Genomic DNA, 21,242 nt, shown 5'->3' on the forward strand with positions numbered 1-21,242 from the left:
CTGTAGCAATGCTTACTAAACACAAGGCGAAAATGTAAAATATTAACAGCAATGCTTTGATGATGATCGTTAAAATTACAAGAGAGAGAGAAATGACCCCTGGCAGAGGAGGTAGGGACAGGGGGTTCTAGGACTGACGGAGAATACTTTGGCAAAAAGACAAAGAAGATGAGGGCTAGGAAGGGCGTCAAAAAAATATTAATCCTGACTTTGGACAGGCCCAAAGGGAGCAGAGAGAGAGAGAGAGAGAGAGAGAGAGATGGAGAGAGAGAGAGAGAGAGAGAGAAAGAGAAGGAGAGAGAGAGTGAACACACGCACGCACGCACGCACGCACGCATGCACACACACAACTGTGAGGGGAGGAGGGATATGAGGTGAGGTGTGGTGAGGGCACTTAGAAGCCAATCAGCGAGAGGAATAAAAGGTGGGAGAGGAGTAGAGAGAGAGAGAGAGAGAGAGAGAGAGAGAGAGAGAGAGAGAGAGAGAGAGAGAGAGAGAGAGAGAGAGAGAGAGAGAGAGAAAGAGGAAAGAGAGAGGGGGGTGCTTTAAGAGAGCCAACTCTGAAGCTCATCTTACTCAATGGGTGCATTCCAATATTCGACTTTGCGTCCTCCACTTGTGCTTGTGGCCTCACATTTTGCTGATGCCCCGCCTGATGCCCGTGGAGAAAACAATTAAGTTTCCCCGCTGTCAGCTTAGCCACAACAACTTTTGGGGGACTATTCTTGCAAATGAAAAAATGACTTTACAATTGAGATTTGTGAGATATTGAAATATAGTGCTGTTGTCAGTGATGTCTTCACGACATATTACTTCCTGGTACTGTACGAGGCCACAAGCACAAGTGGAGGACGCAAGTGTGCATATTGGAATGCACCCCATGATGTTGTGAGGAAGTAGCGTTTGCCACAGCAGCCCCACCTCACTTCCTGATTCAGTCAGAGCTGAGTTGAGCTGCGGCCCTGCCTGCCGAGTCGAGTTTCAAAACGAAAGAAAGATCAAAGGCATGAAAAGAAAAAAAACCCTTTGGCGTGATCTTCGTCTTTCTCTAATCTTCATCATCGTCATCAATCATTCATTAAAGCCAAGTCCCCACAAGAAGTCATAGGGTGCAGTAGAGGGGCACTGGGCTGTTCGCATGAGCACTACCAAATCTTCCTTTTTACGATCCTCAGGTTATGTAGAAGAGAAAAGAGATCTTTAATTGTTGGATGAATAATTTGGATGGATTGTTCGGCATGAATGCAAAAAAGTATTGCTATAAAAACAATCAGTTTTAGTTTTTTTTTCTCATGAAATCTCAGCTTGCACACAAATGTGTTTTGATTTTTAAAACGTTAGAATTGCAAGTTCAAAGATTTTGCAGCTAGGATTTAATTACACGTTCAAAATGCTTTCTGGTTCTCAATATTAAAAGGATCGTTCCATTTGGACTTATAAATTAAAAAGTCATTTTAAAATAACAACACATTTGAGATTGCCAACACAGTTTTCATCTAAAATAAAAAGGAAAAATGAAAACACCATGATTGAGCTTGTGACTGATTATGTATTCCAAGACTGTATTTTTCCATCTGTAGCAGCAGGTAGCAACACAATTTACCACAATTCCAACACATTTGAGAAATCTACACTAACAAAGTGTTTACGGGTCAATGATGCGGCTTAATTGGTGGTGGGTAATTAATTTACTGCAAAGCATATGCTTCTTAGATAATCCACTAAACACAAACACAATAAATAATATAATCCATATAATAGTAGCATTAGCTATAGTTACAACTACAGTAAAACGTCATTGACACGAACATTAAAAAAGTGAAATGGAGGTGGAGAGGAGGGATGGAAAGTGGTTCTAATTTGGGTTTCGTGGCATTAAAAGTTGATGGCCTTGGGGTTACCTCTGCAAGAGCTTTGGTGACATTCTGGTTCTTTCTTCCACCCTCACCCAACCCCAAACCCCTCCCCTCTACACACAACCACGTGATGCTTTACAGATAGACTCGTCAATCATTAATGCAAATCCCCCTACAGGAGTCAGGAGTAGGACTCCAGGCATGAGGGGGCTGAAACCTGATCTGAACTCACCAAATATGTGCACATGCACACACACACGCACACGCACACACACACGCACACGCACACGCACACGCACAGCTACATCAGGGTACACAGTTCCTCAATCCAAGTGTGAACACACATATACTGCACGTATATACACACACACACACACACACACACACACACACACACACACACACACACACACACACACACACACACACACACGCGCACACACCAACACACTCAATCCAAGTGTGAACACACACACACACACACACACTCATGAATGCACACACACACACACACACACACACACACACACGTGCGCACACCACACACACACACACACACACACACACACACACACACACACACACACACACACACACACACGCACACGCACACACGCACACGCACACACACACACACACACACACACGCACACACATGAATGCACACACGCACATGCACACTGCATCTATTCCGCAACAGCAGGCTACATGCACACCTCTATCCAAGTCTGAGCACGCAAACGCACATACACACACATACGCACACATACGCACACCTATTCTACAATATTAAGGTGCTGTACATGAACACAGTCTGCATCTGATCTGAGGGGGGGGGGTAAACCGGAACGCATGGGAACACTACAGGGGCAAGTGAGGTTACACAGAGCTTCAGTTTCCACTTGAGACCCTCTATTGCTGCAGACTCCGTGATCAGAAAGTACCCTAGCTTTGCTTTAATTATTAACCATAACAGTACTTTCAATTACTCATTTAATATACACACATGCATTAAAATGATTATAGTCATCATAACTAGAAATAGTCATCATTACTAGGAATACTGTATGATTAGGTGGTGTGCTGATGCGCCTGAGCATATGGACTACCTACCCAGGGGGACCCGGGTTCGAGTCCAGCCTGGGTCATTAACCAACCCCACTCCATCTCTCACTCTGTTCTTCGTTGTCCTGTTAAATAAAGGCTCAAAAAGCCCCCCAAAAAATATATGAAATAGAATTGCCATATTATTACGGTCAATATGAAGGGCTTTGTTGCAAAATGGCGTATATCCATTTTGGAACATTTTTGGAAATAAACATTTTTGAATTGGGCATTGCATTGCATGTTATATAGGCTTAAAAAGTATGTTAACAAAATATATAATGGCAAGAATTCAGATGATAGGACGTTTGAAAAGCAATGTCTGATAATAGCACGCAATGGCGCTTACGTCATTTCGCAAGATCTTTCCTCCCATTGCAAAGCACGCAGAATAAAGGATTGAGTGATTTACACCCAGAAAACAAGCATGCGCAGTAATTTGGATGCGATCTGACAGGATGACGAGATCAATATGGTGACAGAAAAATTGGGTCGCCATTTGAAACAGTCTAGCACCTCCCCCCAAAGACTCTTCATTAATGAGGGAGAATAAAGACAGTCATGTAACTCTGAAGCACATCAAGAAAAAACCCTCTTTAATTTGTACGATTGTGTGCAAGACACTGCCAACACACACTGTGTCTTTGGGGAGAGAGTTCAGTGTTGTCAAGTCCTTCACTCTCGTTAACGATATTCAAATATGAAACATCTCAAATGCATTTATTCTCAATACCACCTGCTTCAGTTTGACATCAACATCGAGAGAGAAAACGAAGGTGCCTCTGATTTTTTTTCCTGCCCAGCACCAAATTTCATTAGCTAAAACAAACTCCACATTTCCCAGACCTCTTCTCAGAGGCGTAGCAGCAAATTGTGAGCCCTATGTACAATCAGCTCCAATGGACCCCCCCAGCCATATGTCCACATGAATCGGACTCAGTGTGGGGGGCCCCTTGTATACATGGGGCCCTAGTGACTCAGTCACACTTTACCCCCCTGTGCGACACCCCTACCTCTTCTTCCAGCTCTTCACCCCCTCTGCTCTCTTCCATCTCTCTCTCTCTCTCCTTGACTCCCCTCTTCCCTCTTCACTCGCTCTCCTTTCGGTAGGCCCTCTACTGTACGGCAGATGACATGCACTCACCCTCCATCACGCACGCTAAGAGCCTTGCAAAATTAATAGGAGTAATGAGCTCCCATGTGGAGGGAGGAAGCAGTCCATCTTTTAAAGCCATGGCTGTTTTTAGATTCTCTCTATACTCCGTTCACCTCCCCCACTCCCCTCTTCCCCTCCATCTCTCTCTGTTGCTGCCCTTCTCAAACACACCCCTCCCTCTCCTTCTCGCTCTCTCCTCTTTTGACATCCTTCTCAAAGTCTCTCTCTAGATATCCGTCTCAAAGTCTCTCTCTCTATTTCTCTCTCTCTCTCTCTCTCTCTCTCTCTCTCCATGTCTCTTTATCCAGCCATCTCTGTCTCTCAAACACTCTCTCTCTCAAACTCTATCTCTCTCTCACACACACTCATAGTCTTCCTCTCCCATTCCTTCCCTCCCTCTCTCTTTCTCCCGTCCCCCTCTCTCTATCCTCCTCCATCTAGCGTTCTCCCCCTGCTCTCCTTCTCCACCAATCCAGTCCTCTCCTGCTCTCTCCTGCTCTCTCCTCCTCTCAGCCTCTGGAGTTGGCAGAACCTTAAAAGTGGCAGCAGCATCCACCTCTGCTCCTTCAGCTCCGCTCTGCTCTGCTCTGGCATCTGGAGGCTGGTGTTGAAGGCAACCAGGGGGAAATACATGAGAAGGGGAAGGGGAAGGGGGGGAAGACGCAGAGCCTGTCAAGAAGCCCTCAAGCTTCTCCCCCCTGACCCACCTCTCTCCTATGATTTAGAGAGAGAGAGAGAGAGAGAGAGAGAGAGAGAGAGAGAGAAAGAAAGAGAGAGAGAGAGAGAGAGAGAGAGAGAGAAAGAAAGAGAGAGAGAGAGAGAGAGAGAGAGAGAGAGAGAGAGAGAGAGAGAGAGAAAGACAGACAGACAGACAGACAGACAGACAGACAGACAGAGAGACAGACAGACAGACAGTAGAGGAGGAGGGCAGATACAGAAGCTTTAAATAAGGCCTGATTTTTCTCCTAAGCCATCTCTCTCCTATGCTTTATTAGTGAGACTGATCTTGTGAGTACCTTCTCATGGGGGTGAGCTGGGCCTCTCTTTAGCAACGGTGTCCTCCTCTAGTACTCCACTCTACGACTACCACAACTCATACTACCGATTTTTGTCCCACTAGACCCCACTCTGCCTCCTCTCCTTCTACTCCTGCTGTTACTACTACTACTTATAGAACAGGTGCTACAGGTACAACTACCGGTAATACTGTGTCTTCTCCAACTATGATCATATTCTCTTATGAATGTAATATATAAAAGCTCCCTAAACTTATCACTTTTAGCTGTATGCAGCGGCTCTGTTGCTTTTATGGTTCGTGTGTCTGAAAATGTTTTCTTTTTTTGGAGAGTTTGCATACGACATACCAACGTAGGTCCATCATCATACTACCACTATAATGGCTGTAAGAGCCTTTGCCTATACACATGGAGAGAATGCATAGATCCCAGATGGTGGATTCTAAATGCTGGTAAAACAGAAGTTCCAGAAGTGCTAGATTTCAGGTGCAAAATAACGTTTGCTTGTCAATAGGTTTTATTTTCGACACATTCCACCAAAACTCCACCTTCAAAGCAGTCAGACCGAATCGATGCTTCTGTTCTGTAAACCGGCTTTTCTCTGCACTGCACACCGTCACCAAGGTTACAGGGAGGATGGCTGTAAATATTCACCTTCACCTCACATCATATCCATTGGCTGAAAGCGTTTCCCTCAACCTCCGACCCTTTATAAAAAATACCCATAGGCATCATTCTACCATTGTCTTTCCGAAGGCCGCAGACAGTTCGAAAATCTGATTTTGTGTAATCTGCACTGCACCCCCTGTATGTAGCTAGTAATCCTGCAACCTGGATGGCTGTCAGTAAGGCATGATTAAAACAGCAGGGTTTTGATAGCTAGCCCGGTGGAAACAAACTGCACCAAGGAGAGCCTGTGCGTGTGTGTGTGTGTGCGTGTGCGTGTGTGTGCGTGGGTGTGTACGTGCGTGTGTGTGCGCATGTTGGAGGGGAGTGGTGAAGGACAGCGACTCGATAGTAAAAAAAAAACAAGGAAATGGAGAAAAGCACACAGAGACAAGGTCAGCCAAATGGCAACTCAGAGAAGAGGAGAGGAGCAGGGAGGGATAGACACTTGTTTAAGAGCAGTTGGACAGGAACAGGACATGAGCGAGAGAGAGAGAGAGAGAGAGAGAGAGAGAGAGAGAGAGAGAGAGAGAGAGAGAGAGAGAGAGAGAGAGAGAGAGAGAGAGAGAGAGAAGGGGGGTGAAGTTCAAGAGCAACAGAGAGATTTAGTGTGTGTGTGTGTGTGTGTGTGTGTGTGTGTGTGTGTGTGTGTGTGTGTGTGTGTGTGTGTGTGTGTGTGTGTGTGTGTGTGTACTTGTGTGTGCGCGTGTGTGTGTGTGTGTGTGTGTGTGTGTGTGCTCTCTGGGCAGCATCTTCTCCTGGATGGCTGTAAGAGTGAATGGGGGGGAGTGGGGAGGATTGGGGGGGAGGGGTGAGTGGTTGCTAGGCAAGCGGCCAGCCAAAGAGCTGTGCATCGGAAGAGGCCAATGAAAATTCGACCCGCGCGTCCGCCCGCACGCACGCACTCATGCACACACACTTGCACTGACTCCACTTTGTGCTTTTCCTCAAGAAGGTAGTTTGCCTGCTGGGATAGGCATTAGCAGAGAAGCTGAGAGCCAACACCGTAATGTCAGATCGAGAGAGAGAGAGAGAAAGAAAGAAAGAAAGAAAGAAAGAAAGAAAGAAAGAAAGAAAGAAAGAGAGATAGAGAGAGAGAGAGAGAGAGAGAGAGAGAGAGAGAGAGAGAGAGAGAGAGAGAGAGAGAGAGAGAGCGAGAGAGAGAGATAGACAGAAAAAAATCATTTAATCATCTTTCAGATGTAAACATGCATATCTAAAGGCCTAATCGTGCCCGTCTTTCGGATGTGAAAAGGACATCAAGACATACCCTGCCTTATCAGTTGGAAAACGCATGATCCACAAATCATTCTATCCATTACGTCCACAGAAATAGACAGCAGCACAAAGGGTAGCAGAGAGGACAGAAGCCTATTCTAAACCATTTCAGTTTTGAATCACTGTGTGTGTGTGTGTGTGTGTGTGTGTGTGTGTGTGTGTGTGTGTGTGTGTGTGTGTGTGTGTGTGTGTGTGTGTGTGTGTGTGTGTGTGTGTGTGTGTGTGTGTGTGTCTGTGTGTGTGTGTGTCTGCCTGTGTGCGTGCGTGCCTGTGTGTGTGTCTGTGTGCGTGCGTGCGTGTGCATGCGTGCATGCATGCGTGCGTGCGTATGCATGCATGCGTGTACCTGTGTGTGTGTGCCTGTGTATGTGTGTATGATGTGTTTATGCATGTGGGCATACAAGGTGGTTAATCAAGTGATTGGACGTCACCACGACCGACGCCTAACAGAATATGAATTGAAATGAGCACAGAAAATTGTCAACAATTACCACTATAATTATGACAATCAGAATCTAAAAATGAACTCGCCAAGAGACTGAGCCCCAAGCAAAGTAAACAAACGGCAGAGAAGGTGCTTTCCTTTTCGGGCAGGAGAGTCGATGGCGTTTTAGTCGTAGCATGCGTCAGGGTGGATTATCTAAGAAGCATATTCATTGCAGTACATTAAGGTGCTGTTTCCACGTAGCTGGATATTTTTATATGTGGATATTTTTTTCTCCTGGTTGCATTGGTTTTGGCCTTCCGTTTCCACGTAGCAGATATTTAAAATCCAGGTATAAATTATACATTTTTATCCACATGTTGCGTTTACACCTCAACAGGAGAAAAAAATACCCTGCTAAAAAAAATATCCTGCTACGTGGAAACAGCACCTAAGTAACAAATAACTACGGTAATTAATGCATGGGCATTAGCTGTGGTTGCACCACCTGACGTCTGAAACGACATTGACCCATCAATGAGAGCTACGGGGGCAATGGAGACAGGGCGAGGCAATATGCGGAGAAGCAGACAGAGCAGTGTCTTGCCAGGGGGTGAAAGGGGAGGAGGGGATGAGAGAATGGAGACGGAGGAGGAGGAGGTGTTGAAGGAGGTAGAGAGGGGGAGGAGGAAAAGTAGAAAGAGGGGGAGAGGGAACAGGGTACTAAGGATGAAAGAGAGGGAGAGAAAAGAGATGGAGAAAAAGGGGACAGAGAGCGAAGACTCCTTAATTGGAGGTGGAAAAGGGAGAAGGGTTGAGAGGATGGAGCAGAAGGAGGAGAGGAAGGGAGAGCGGGAACAGGGGAGCAGGAGGAGAAAGAGAGGTGGAGAAAAGAGACAGAGCAGGAAAAGGAGGAGGAGGAGAGAAGGTGAGAGATGGACAGCCGTGTTTCCGATGCCCCATTTAGACAGCGCCTCGAGAGGGAGCCACAATAAGTAAGCAAACTCAGGCCGGTCGATAGCTCGCTGCCAATCATCTGGCTGACGGGGGTCAGTGATGCAGGACAGAGCCGGTAAACAACCGCCAGAACAACAAACAAACAAACAAACAAACAACAGCAAGGGTGCAGACGATTGTCCGGACTCGGAGAACGAGAGGTAAGGTAGGTGATTGGAATGATTATGACCTCTGGCTCTCCATGGGCCTCCAGGATTGAAAATCCAAGATCTATTTATTCCACATACTGGACAGCACACAAGGTAAACGGAAAAACACATCTACAGACAGCAGAATTTTGTCCATTCTGGTGATTTGGTACAAGGTGTGTAACCCCAGGCTGTATCACAACGCATCCAACAGTTCGCGAATTGAAAAGTATTTCAATGTAACGCAATGCAGCTTTTTCATTCATTATTAATCAGTCATTGATTGATGACTCCATTTGAACATCATGCATATAATTCATATATTTCAGCTGGGAGGGCAGCGTCTTGGCAACAGCATCCAGGGAGCAATGTGTAGACATGGTACTTGTGGCCCAACTGTGGGGCCAAGAGTATGGCACTCGCCTGCTACATGGCTGACCCGGGTTCGATCCCGGCCCGGGTCCTTTTACCCGCCCTTCCCCTTCCCTGTCTCTCTCTCTCCCAGTCACTTCCTGTCTAACTCTTCACTGCACTATCGAAATAAAAGCCAACAATGCCCCCCCAAAAATATACATTAAAAAAGACATCGCACTTGCAAACCTCAATGTCCAAGGAAATATTTTAACCGCCAAACCACCACTGCCCCTTTTTCATAGCTGCACACCAGCCACACAGCCTAGATGGTGCTAATCAAGCGTTCCAACCACAAACACTGGCTATGTTTTCATGAGACATTTAATTCATAATTAACTCTTCTTCTTAATTCCGTGTTGAAAACATCATGTAAACACTTCACAATTCAAAATTAAATGAAAGATCGAAGTAAAATCGTCAGAACTATTTCATTCTGAATTATTCATTCGGAATTAAAAACGTCATGTAAACGTCGCCATTGACTCCTAATACATGGATTGTCTAGCCTTGTGTGATGAAGCAGAGAGGGGCTTGCAGGTGGAAGAGTACCAGCCAGGCTACACCCTACACACCTACACCTTCAGCGCTGCGAAATTACTCGGGAAAAGAGCTCGTTCAAGTACTTTCTGTGTTCAGCTGTGCAGGGGAACTCCACCCACATTGTCGGGAAGCAATGAACTTTGAGCAGTTACAACGCCCCTGGGTAGAGGCGTGTTCAAAGCAGTGATGTGGTATAAGCAGAGACGTTCTATTGGGACTAAGAACATTTTCCCTTTCTGGGATCGACCAGTTGCAAAGCGAGGGAGGTGGGTTAACCATGCCGTTTGGAAACGTTATACGTTATCTTCTTGGTCGGACCAAAGATCTGAAAGTCGATGAAAATCAGGCTGGAAGAGGAGAGGCTGTACCTGTTTGTGGGGTCCCCGCAGGATGTGAGCCCTGGCCCCCTCGCAGGCCGTCCTCATGGCCTCCAGAGACGGGGTGCCCAGCAGGTCTGTGATCAGGTCCAGCTGCAGAGGCAGGAGGGAAGGAGGCAGAGGAGCAGTGGATGAGCATGGCATACTAATAACCAGATATTAGGGATAAGATGACATGTACGAGAGTACAGTCAGACACACACACACACACACAAACCCACACTGCATATACAGTACAGTACACATACATTTAGACATGGACACACTGGGGAGTGTCTGCATCACTGCTGCGCACACACAAGCACACACACACACACACACCCTGCTGCGCGTGCACGTGCACGCGCACGCACACACACACACACACACACACACACACACACACACACACACACACACACACACACACACACACACACACACACACACACACACACACACACACACACACACACACACACACACACACACACACACACACACACACACACACTCCATATACAGTAGAGCTACACATAAATTTAGCACACACGCAGGCACAGGCACGCACCCACGCACGCACACAGGGGGAGTGTCTCTGCATCATTGCTTTGCTCCATATGTCACCCATGAGCTTCCGTATCTAAACAGGAAGATCAGTGTTTAAGTTTATGCACCATTAAGATAATGACTTGCTTTGCCTGTGAGCACATGTGGCATAATCTTCAAATATAATGACTTGACTTTTTTTTTCTTTTCAAATGCGTCTGCTGAGTAAATGCACACAAGCTGTTTCTTTACGGTGCCGGGTACCAACTTCCAGTCTCTGTGAGGCTTTTATTTATTTATTTATTTATTTATTTATTCGTTTTGGTCTTTTTGACTTTATTTATGACAGGACAGTGAAGGTGGTGACAGGAAGCGAGTGGGGAGAGAGAGACAGGGAAGGGCCGGCAAAGGATCCGGGCCCGGAATCAAACCCGGGTCAGCCGCGTGGCAGACAAGCACCCTACCGTGAGACTTTTTTTAAACTTGACCTTGGGCATACTCCAAATGAGGAGGTTTAGTGGTAAACACAAACAACTCTGATTGCGTTGTAAACCTTTTAATAGAACAGACCTGGAAGACCTTCATCTTAACAAGCACCCAGGTCAACAATTAAATCCGTTTTCTGTGGCATAACTCAGGATTGAGAACTCTTTCCATTAGGTAACTCCCAGACACTCAGGACAAATGCAATGCTCACTCATTGACTATGTAGTGCCCTATATAAGAATTCATTTGTTTAGGGCCCAAGGTTGCAACATACATTTGTTTAGGACCCAAGGTTGCAACATACGTTTGTTTAGGACCCAAGGTTGCAACATACGTTTGTTTAGGACTCAAGGTTGCAACATACATTTGTTTAGGACCCAAGGTTGCAACATACATTTGTTTAGGACCCAAGGTTGCTTTACATAGTCATACATGGGTACTATACTCTACATATATGAGCATGTGCATGCTGTATATGCGTGTGTACAGTATACAATATGTACTGTACATGCGTCTTTGTAATGTGTATGAGAGATGTGTGAGTAAGTGACCATAGGTGACCAAAGCACAGTCATTGGGCAGAACAATGCAACTCAAACCCTATTGAAGTGAAAAACAATACAGTGAACAACTGGACTGTTCCGACAGAGCTTCAGACTAATTTCCTTCCTAACCGGCAGCCACAGATCAGACAGGGTACCCCACAGGAACTCTTCAAAAGCCTATTAGTAGCCTAAAGCCCACTCACATCCCATTGCAATACTGTATTATCACAGCACTCTGCGGTAGAGTACGGTGTGGTGCTTTTTTCCACCTCGGTTGCCTTTACAGAAGCTTCCCACCTACCACTTTCCATTTTGTGTTTGTCATGTTGAGATGTGATGAAGTGGGCTAGGTACTGCCAGTCACACCCGTCCCGGAAAATGGAAGAAAATCGCCATTTCCCATTTATCTCTATGGGAGACTTGAAACAGTGCCTCTGCTTGCCAATTCTTGCTGAGTCTATTCGCTTCAAAACCGATGAATGCAATACAATACCTTGCACGGGTGAGGCATCAATGTAATTTCATTGTGTGCAGTGTTCACTTGTGTGCTGTGGAGTGCTGTGTCACAATGACAATGGGAGTTGGAGTTTCCCAATGGGCTTTCACTTAATACCAGTAGAAGCATGCTGTCCATATAGTATATAAGTCAGTGGCACCCACCCCCATCCCTGTCCAGTCTCCCTCCCTCCCCAGAGAGTGCACGTGATGAGGTAATCAGGCTTCACTACAACACTACAACAATGCAATGCACGGCCGGCCATATATTTGTTCCAGCCAATCAATAGATCAGCGTCTAATTAGCCCAGCTCTTTAACCCGGAACAGGGGCAGATAAGAGGAATCTCCTGCATTAACAGCACAGCTGCATCCAGGCAACTGGGGAGATGCAGTGAAGCATTTCCCCTGAATGCAGGTATAACCAAAGAACGTAAAAGGACAGAGGGTCTTTACACCAGAAAATACATTGGTAATGATGATGAAGTTCAGGAGCATTGTTTCATTGATCGTAATTGCCATTGCCATTTCTTGGGTCTCGGCTAGTGTCATTTTTAGGGAGACGGTGTGTGGGAAACACGACAATCACAAGTGATTTATGGCATAACGTTTTGAGGATGTCAAAAGAAGCGACTTCAATGAACCCTAAAATGGCGGTAGATATGGTGTCTGGCAGTATAAAACATTAAGGGCTCAATCAAGCTTTCCTCGTTTAATATGTTTTGGTATAACTAACCGATAGTGAATCTTAAAAGATATTACTTTTTGTCTAATTCACATTAGAGTCTTCAGGCTACACAGGATTGTGTTTGAACAATATCCTTTAGTTTCTGTACAAGTATGGTTTTTGCACAACTATTGGGTTAGCCTCGCGAGCCATCCTACGTACTTCCGCAAAAGAATAAGCGCCCCACATGGGGGCAAAAGGGAGAGGACGCTCGTGACGATGACGTAAAGGTCTGGACCAATGGCTCTAGTTAGCGCTACACCGCATTCCACTTTATTATGCAAATGACATTTTTCGCTGTTTCCCCAAATAATCAATACAAATGACAGTCGTCATAATTTTCAAGTCATCAGCCATTAGAGTACAATTTAAAAGTTTTTGAATGAACCTTCCAATGATAACGGTATTTTTTTTAAAATAATACAAAACTTTAAATGCTCTGTTCAACATTATTACGCAAAATAGTTTTGTAGTGTTGTAATCCAAATTTCTTTCTTTTTTTCCCTTTTACATCAAAACAGTTGGAATTTGGTACCTTCTAAATTACATTTCAATGTTCAATACTTGGTGATAAGCTCTTTGTCTTAGTAACTGGAATGCTGCGATTAACATTGAAGTCAATGGCAGGGCATTGCATGGGAGTTATGGAAGCCCAGATATCCTTGATGCTTTGCTCTCAGCTGTTTTTGTTTGTTTGGTCTGGTGACCCACACTTCACTCTTCAATATACCCGTAGATTTCCATGCCACGTTTAGGTGCTTTGGAGGTGATGACATTCTAACGCACCAGACATAAAACGCCATTGAAAATGAATGGGATGCTATGTCTGGTGAGTTTGAATGTCATCACCTCCAAAGCACCTACACGTGGCATGGAAATCTACAGGTATATTGAAGAGTGAAGTGTGGGTCACCAGACCAAACAAACAAAAACAGCTGAGAGCAAAGCATCAAGGATATCTGGGCTTCCATAATTTCCATGCAATGCCCTGCCATTGACTTCAATGTTAAACGCAGCATTCCAGTTACAGCTTATGACCAAGTTTTGAACATCGAAATGTAATTTAGAAGGTACCAAATGCCAACTGTTTTGATGTAAATGGGAAAAAAAGAAAGAAATTTGTATTACAACACTACAAAACTGTTTTGCGTAATAATTTGGAACAGAGCATTTTGGGCATTTCAAGTTTTTTATTATTTAAAAAAATACTGTTATCATTGGAAGGTTCATTCAAAAACTTTTGAATTGTACTCTAATGGCTGATTACTTGAAAATTATGACGACTGTCATTTCTATTGACTATTTGGGAAAAGGGAAAAAAATGTCATTTGCGTAATAATGTGAAATGCGGTGTATGTTGTTGTTGAGTAACTGTCTGCGATTGGGTGAGAGCTGTCCAATCATTTCAAACCATAACTGAGTGCAAACTTCCCGCTTCCTGCAATCGCGTCAGATCACACAAGCTCCACACCATGAATACGAAATGAAATTGTAGCATTATGGGATGGTCAGGACCAGGTACTCTTTTTACCATTACATTATTCTTGCAAATATAATTACTTAGTGAGTAAAAAGTAAATGGCAACACATTAAAAAAGTAAACGGTTAACCTTTTGTGATGCTGACTCAAGACAAGTGAGTGGAGATGAGGTGGAGAGGAGAGGAGAGTTCCTGCACCCAGAGAAAAGAGGGAAAGAGAAACAGAGCAGATGAAGGAGAGAGAGGAAAAGGAGAGAGGAGAGAGGCAGGGGAGAGAAAAAGAGACAGAGAGAGAGAGAGAGAGAGAGAGAGAGAGAGAGAGAGAGAGAGAGAGAGAGAGAGAGAGAGAGAGAGAGCGAGAGAGAGAGAGAGAGAGAGATGGAAAGAGACCTGTGATGCAGCCCCCTGGGTGCCTGCAGTGCAGTCATATGGGCACGCTTTGCTTAACTGCTTTCATTAGCATAGGAGTGCGAGGCCCTTGTAAAATGCGACACCGCAGGGCAACAAAAATGGGCACCATTTCAGTTATGTGGGCTACTAGTATTACTGGGAACACTGATGATGGGCTAGACCCGAAACGCTTGTCCCTTGTCTGTCGGTTTAATTTACTTTGTTCGGCTTTGTTTAAGACAGCAATGTAATGTAATGTAATGTGTACCTGCTGGATGGGAGGTTGTGCCTGGAAGAAGATGTAATACAATATGATGTAATGTAATTAGGGCTGGGACATTAATTAATTAATCATACGATTAAAAAAAATAATTAATGCGATTAAAAAAATTAATCGCAGTATAGCTACATGTTTCTGTATTAGACCAGTGGAGGGCAGTATTACGCCTGATGGTGAACAGCCTGCTGAAATTGAGAAGAGTTCTCTCTTCTTTTAAAAATGAATAATATTTTTAGATTAAGCTTATTTATTGTATTTATTCAAAATCCATGTGAAAGAAAATATATTTCACTGTTCCCAAGTCAGATATTTAAATGCGATTAAAATGTGATTAAAATTCGATTAATTAATTTCAAAGCCTACAGATTAATTTGATTATATTTTTTGTTTTTTAAATGTAATGCAATGTTATATAATGCAATGTAATGTAACGCAATGTATTGTAATGTAGTGTGTACCTGCTGTATGGGAGGCTGTGCTGGAGGACGATGCAATGTAACATAATGATTTAATGTAATGTAAATTAATGTCATGTAATGTAATATGAGTAGTTCTCGCTCGATGGAACTGTGCCTGCAAGAGGATTCAATGCAATGTAATGTAATGTAATGTAGTGTGTACTGCACCTGCTGGATAGGAGACTGGGCCTGGAAGAGGATGCGTCGTCCCAGCAGCTCGGCGAAGATGCAGCCGACGGACCAGATGTCGATGGCGTTGGAGTAGTGCCGACTGCCCATCAGGATCTCCGGCGCACGGTAGTACTGCGTCACCACCTCCTGCGTCATATGACGCGACTCGTCCAGCTCTTCCACCCGCGCCAGACCAAAGTCACAGATCTGCCCAAAGAGAATGGAACAAGGGTCAAAGGTCAATATTAGAGTAAGTTTTAGAAGATGACCCCTTCAATTGCACCCTTCAGATTTTGATCTACTCACAGGTTATAGAAGTTAAACTCTAGGGCCACCACTGCACCAATGTTGTAGTTCTGTCAAAGCTGACGAACAGCGTTGTATGTTGATGTAGGTGCTATATGTTAATGCAGGCATAATGGTTATACGTAGTACATTTAAATGACAAAGTTAAATGATACACACTTTAAAAGCCCTTTATGTCAATATCCCAAAAAACATTCTGTGCTGTCACCTCAAAAACCTCACACATACACACGCACAATTGAATATAGAGGAAAAAACCCTGCATGTGTTTACACATAAAAACCGTTCCCGCTTTCTTCCATTGGAACACACACACATGCGTTTCACACACTTTTATGTACCGCAAGCTTTAAAATTGAATTACGGAGTGCAGAGGAGATGAAAGGCAGCATATATGTGAATATTTTCTCTGGAACGAACGCTCCCCGCACAGGAAGAAAGGGGAGCTCTGCGACAAATGGACTATGGGTAGGATACGGTCCGCCGGGGAGTAATCTGGCGTGGAGGGAGAGGGGAATATTTAAGTGCACCCCGTGCATCCCTAACGACTCTCTGCTCTCCGCTGGAAACAAGGCTCCATTTATTATTGTTAAGACCACCTCAGTCACACACTCCCCGAGCTCCGCACACATATACACACACTAAAGCTAAAGCTCCCGCAGCCCTGGGGGCTAAGGCTAAATCTCTCTCTCTCTCTCTCTCGCTCGCTCTCTCTCACTCTGTCGCTCTCTCTATGTCTGTGTCTCTCTCTTCCTGTCTCTCTCTCTCTCTCTCTCTCTCTCACTCACTCTCTCTCTCTCTCTCACTCACTCTCTCTCTCTCTGTCGCTGTCGCTCTCTCTCTCTCCCACTCTCTCTCTTATCTCACTCTCTGTGCTCTCCCCATTCTCTCTCTCTCTCACACACTCTCTCTCTCTCTCTCTTGCTCGCGCTCTCTCTCTCAGTCTCTCTCCATTCTCACTCTCTCTTTCTGTCTCTCTCTCTCTATGTCTCTCTCGCCCTCTGTGTTCTCTCTCTCCCTGCTAACTACCAGAGTCGTTTCTTTATCCATTTTTATATCCCTGCTTCATGCTCTCTTCCATGGCCCAATTTTGCCAAATATAAATTATGGACAGATACGACAGTGAACTAAGGAGAGTGCTAGAAAGAGAAAGCTAGGGCTAGAGCGAGAGCGAGAGTGAGAGAGGAAGAGGAAGAGAGAGAGGGCAACAGAAGGGGAGATGGAGGGGTGGGAGAAAGAGAGAGAATGGGGCACAGAAAAAACACAGAAAGAGAGAATGGGGTAGAGATAGGGATTGAGAGAGAGTGAGAGTCTGCGAGTGCGTGTGTGTGTGTGTGTGTGTGTGTGTGTGTGTGTGTGTGTGTGTGTGTGTGTGTGTGTGTGTGTGTGTGTGTGTGCGTGAGTGAGTGAGTGAGTGAGTGAGTGAGTGAGTGAGTGAGTGAGTGAGTGAGTGAGTGAGTGAGTGAGTGAGTGAGTGAGTGAGTGAGTGAGTGAGTGAGTGAGTGAGTGAGTGAGTGAGAGCGATGGAGGAGGAGGGCATGGTGTGTTGTAGCTAATTAGCATAGCGCTACGCTGCGACAGGCCAGGCGTGTCATGTTGGTCAAGAGTGATGCTGCCCGGACGATGCCCGGATCCAAATCCGTGCCAAGAGCAGGCGGGCAGGCAAAGAGTGTGTCCCCAGGGGGGGTATAAAGGGGGTGGGGACGAAAAAGAGACGAAAGGGCAAAGCAGCCAACGATCAGAATGTGGAAATAAACTGACGACGAGTCACGGAATGAAGTGCTGACTTAAGAGGCGGCCAACATGACAAATAGAGGCGCCACTCGCACCTCTAATGATGGCAATCTATACAGCTGAACAGCCACGCATGCATGTCTAGAGCATGGCAGGACTGGTCATGTGGCATACAGGGCATTTGCCCAGTGGACTGGACCTCCCCTCGATGGCAGTGTATTAGTCACCATGTTGTTACAGAAGGTCTCTCCGAGATTGTCAGATATAAATTAAGCATTTTGTCTGTTGTGGTCAAAATAGCTCACATTAGATTACTATTTTTTCTTCACAGGCTTCATGGTCTCTCTCAATGCCCGGTGGACTGGTCTTAGCTGAACATGCGCCGCCAGAAACGCTGTACCAGTCCACCCCTGGTCCTCAGGCACCTGCCTGTGTGCTTTCACAACCTCACACGCCACCTCTCGCACACACTCATACAAATGGTTGAGAGATGATGATGCAACGCAATGACAAACCATAACACTGCAAAACATAAATATAAACTATTGTGTTGAGAGATAAAGCAAATGATTTACAGAGATGGAAGCAGACTGGAGACAAACAGAAGAGGCACACTGGGAGGTGCAACCCAACCTTGCTCCGACAAACAAAGCAAAAATACCAGAAATGTACTGAGCTGCCCGGTAGCAACACAGACCTAGACCTACACACCCACAGACCCACACACACACACACACACACACACACACACACACACACACACACACACACACACACACACACACACACACACACACACACACACACACACACACACACACACACACACACACACACACACACACACACACACACACACACGCACACGCACATATGGATGCATGCAATGACACAGACAGACGGACAAAGCAAAAGACACACCAGAGAGAGATAGAAAGAGAGAGAGACAGAGACAGAGACAGCGACAGAGAGAGACAGAGAGAGACAGAGAGAGACAGAGAGGGAGAGAAGCAGTCTGTGGATCAATGGCAGGGAGCAGCCGGGTTTGGTCAAACAGCCCGGCGATAAAATTTAAACGCTGGCTCCAGACTTAAGCTGAAGCATGTCCACTTGATGAAGTACCATTCTGGCCCCGCTAGCATATCATTCTGTCACTGGTTTTTCCTCTAACCCCCCCCTGTCTAACCTCTTTCAAGCAATACTGTTTTACTTCAGTGATCTGAGACATGTCCCTTTTTGCTGGTTCCTTTTTTTCCTGTCCCATCCTGTTCTGTTCTGTTTTTGTCTTGGCTGACAGATTTTTTTTTCTCCATCCTCACCATTGTATAATTTTTCACCTCCTTTCCCGACACCATTCCGCACCAGTTTCGCAGTTTCTCTCTCTGCTTTCTCTCTGTCTTTATATTGTGGTCTTTCTCTTTCTTGGTCTTGTGTTCTTTCTCTTTATTGTAGTCTCTCTCTCTCTCTCTCTCTCTCTCTCTCTCTCTCTCTCTCTGTCTGTCTCTGTCTCTCTCGCTCTCTGTCTCTCTCGCTCTCTCTCTCTCTGTCTCTCTCTCTCTCTCCGCACCATATTATATATTTGTGTTGCCCAGGTTTTGGCCCAGCTGGTATTCTGGAGCAGCAGAAAGCACAACCAACCAATCCCCTGATGCACAAGCTGCAGTGTCTGGCCAGCGCCGAGTACCCCTCTCACACACACAGGAACGCATGCAGGCACAGACGCAAAAACACACACACATGCACACACACACACACACACACATGTACGCACACACAAACACACACAGAGGCAAACACACACACGCACACAGGAGCAAACACACATATGCACACATTCGCACATGCACTCACAGAGAAACACACACGCACACACAAAGACGCAAGTGCACACACACACACATATATGCACGCTCGCACAGGCACACACGCGCACAGGCACACACACACGCACAGGCACAAACACACGCACGCACACACAGTGGGCAGGGGGGGAAAGGAGGACCACTCTAGTCCCTGAGGGAGTGCCTTGTGGCAGGTGTGCACGGAGATTGCACCTCAGTTTTGCTTATTACCCCAACAACACTGTTCTTGGAGAATATTGCTCTTCCCCAGTGGGCTCCAGCTCAGCCCACCTCCCTACACTCTCACCCAACTCTCATCATCGATCCCACCACCCATTTTGCTCAGACTTCCACTCCTTAGCTGGTAATGCACTCGTCAGCTCAGAACAGTATTGCGTTACATCTGTAAAGTACATTATTAAATTAACGGTTTTATTTTAGAAGGGCATTATGTATTTCAAGTAGTCTAGTTGCCTAAATTGTTTGAAGATTATTTCACAGACATTGTATTGAGATCAAGGTCTGCTCACATTAGGCAATGAACAGTAACTTTGACAATGACTATACTAAACTTAACTTAAAATTCATTGGAGGGTTTCACCTCACCTCATCTCACCTCACCGCAATCAACTGCTGTAGCACAAGTGTGAGTAAATTGACAACAGACAACATAATGACGGTGACAGATCTGAGACAGATTATTCCGGATTATTTCTAATCAGGATTAATTACAGGATGAAATCTTTGCAGTGGTTCAGCAGCTTGTAATATGGTGAAAGGCTGTTGTCAAATCGCTTGGTCACCCCACTATAACCACAATCAGTTTGGAGGAGCGGACAAGTGTAATTCAAAAGACAGACAACTGCGCTAAGTGCGCTTCCCATTTGTAGCGCAATCAAAGAGGAAATGACTTCTTGTTGCTTTAAAATGTCAGCACCTCTGTGCAGTCACGGTCATTGAATTACACTACATAGTTGTTGTTAACATTTAAGTTCTTGGTGTTAAGAGAGCCCACTTAACCCTATCCAGACCGGGGGAGGGGGCTAAAAGTGCCCGCACCAACTTTGATGTTGTATAACTCCTGAATGACTACGAAACTTGGTGACTTTTACTAAAATGAAGTTGGCTACAATGTGATACCAACAGATTAGGTTTATCATTTTTGTTGTTGCCATGTCGTTGTCGCCTGACCAAAAATCACTGATTTAAGTCTCATCATCATCACTTTTCATATTTTTTTACATTTTCATTAGCATCAGACACCCTTGTGAACATTTGAAGTGGTCTGATGCACATAATAACCAACATTGATGTGCATTACCCAAGTTAGATGGAAAATACATTATGGTGACATTTTGGACAATAATAAAACCAGGAAATGACATCATCATGACGTCATAATATCCAATAATGACACCAAACTGATGTCATTCATAGATCTTTGGCTGAAGATCATCCCCTCCAAGTTTGGTGGTCATACACCATTCGGTTCCTAAGTTATGAGGGGGGGTCAAAAGAGCCCCCCCCCGGTCCCAGGAATGCCAAAAAAGCCCGGTCTGGATAGGGTTAATACCCTGTCATTATACACAATAGCAAACCTTTTCAATCCTTTTGTAAAAGGCAAGACACTTGCGCTCTAACCTTCTTGATGCTTCCAGTTCAGGACGGTAGACAATGGAAAGCAAACTGGTCCACTTCAGAAGACTAGGCCAGGGATGACTGGAGCACTCGGATACTTTTTAGTTATTTTATTGTGGTGCAAACATAATGACTGACATTTCGACGCAGTGCGCGTCTTCTTTTCAATCCTTTCTTTTCCATATTTAT

The 21,242-nt window shown here is 45.1% G+C and overlaps 1 protein-coding gene across 1 annotated transcript in view; it reads right to left on the bottom strand.

The window, feature by feature from the left end:
* Window positions 1–21,242, bottom strand: part of nlk2 (nemo-like kinase, type 2) — a 105,407-nt gene that overhangs the window by 21,318 nt on the left and 62,847 nt on the right. Inside the window, exons 6-7 of the mRNA XM_063205240.1 lie at window positions 15,532–15,741; window positions 9,968–10,069 (exon numbers count right to left, since the gene is read on the bottom strand). Of these exons, the coding sequence (XP_063061310.1) occupies window positions 9,968–10,069; window positions 15,532–15,741 (312 nt within the window). The remainder of the gene's footprint in view (window positions 1–9,967; window positions 10,070–15,531; window positions 15,742–21,242) is intronic.

The sequence above is a fragment of the Engraulis encrasicolus genome, chromosome 8 (assembly GCF_034702125.1).
Source record: "Engraulis encrasicolus isolate BLACKSEA-1 chromosome 8, IST_EnEncr_1.0, whole genome shotgun sequence".
Classification (NCBI taxonomy): Eukaryota; Metazoa; Chordata; class Actinopteri; order Clupeiformes; family Engraulidae; genus Engraulis; species Engraulis encrasicolus.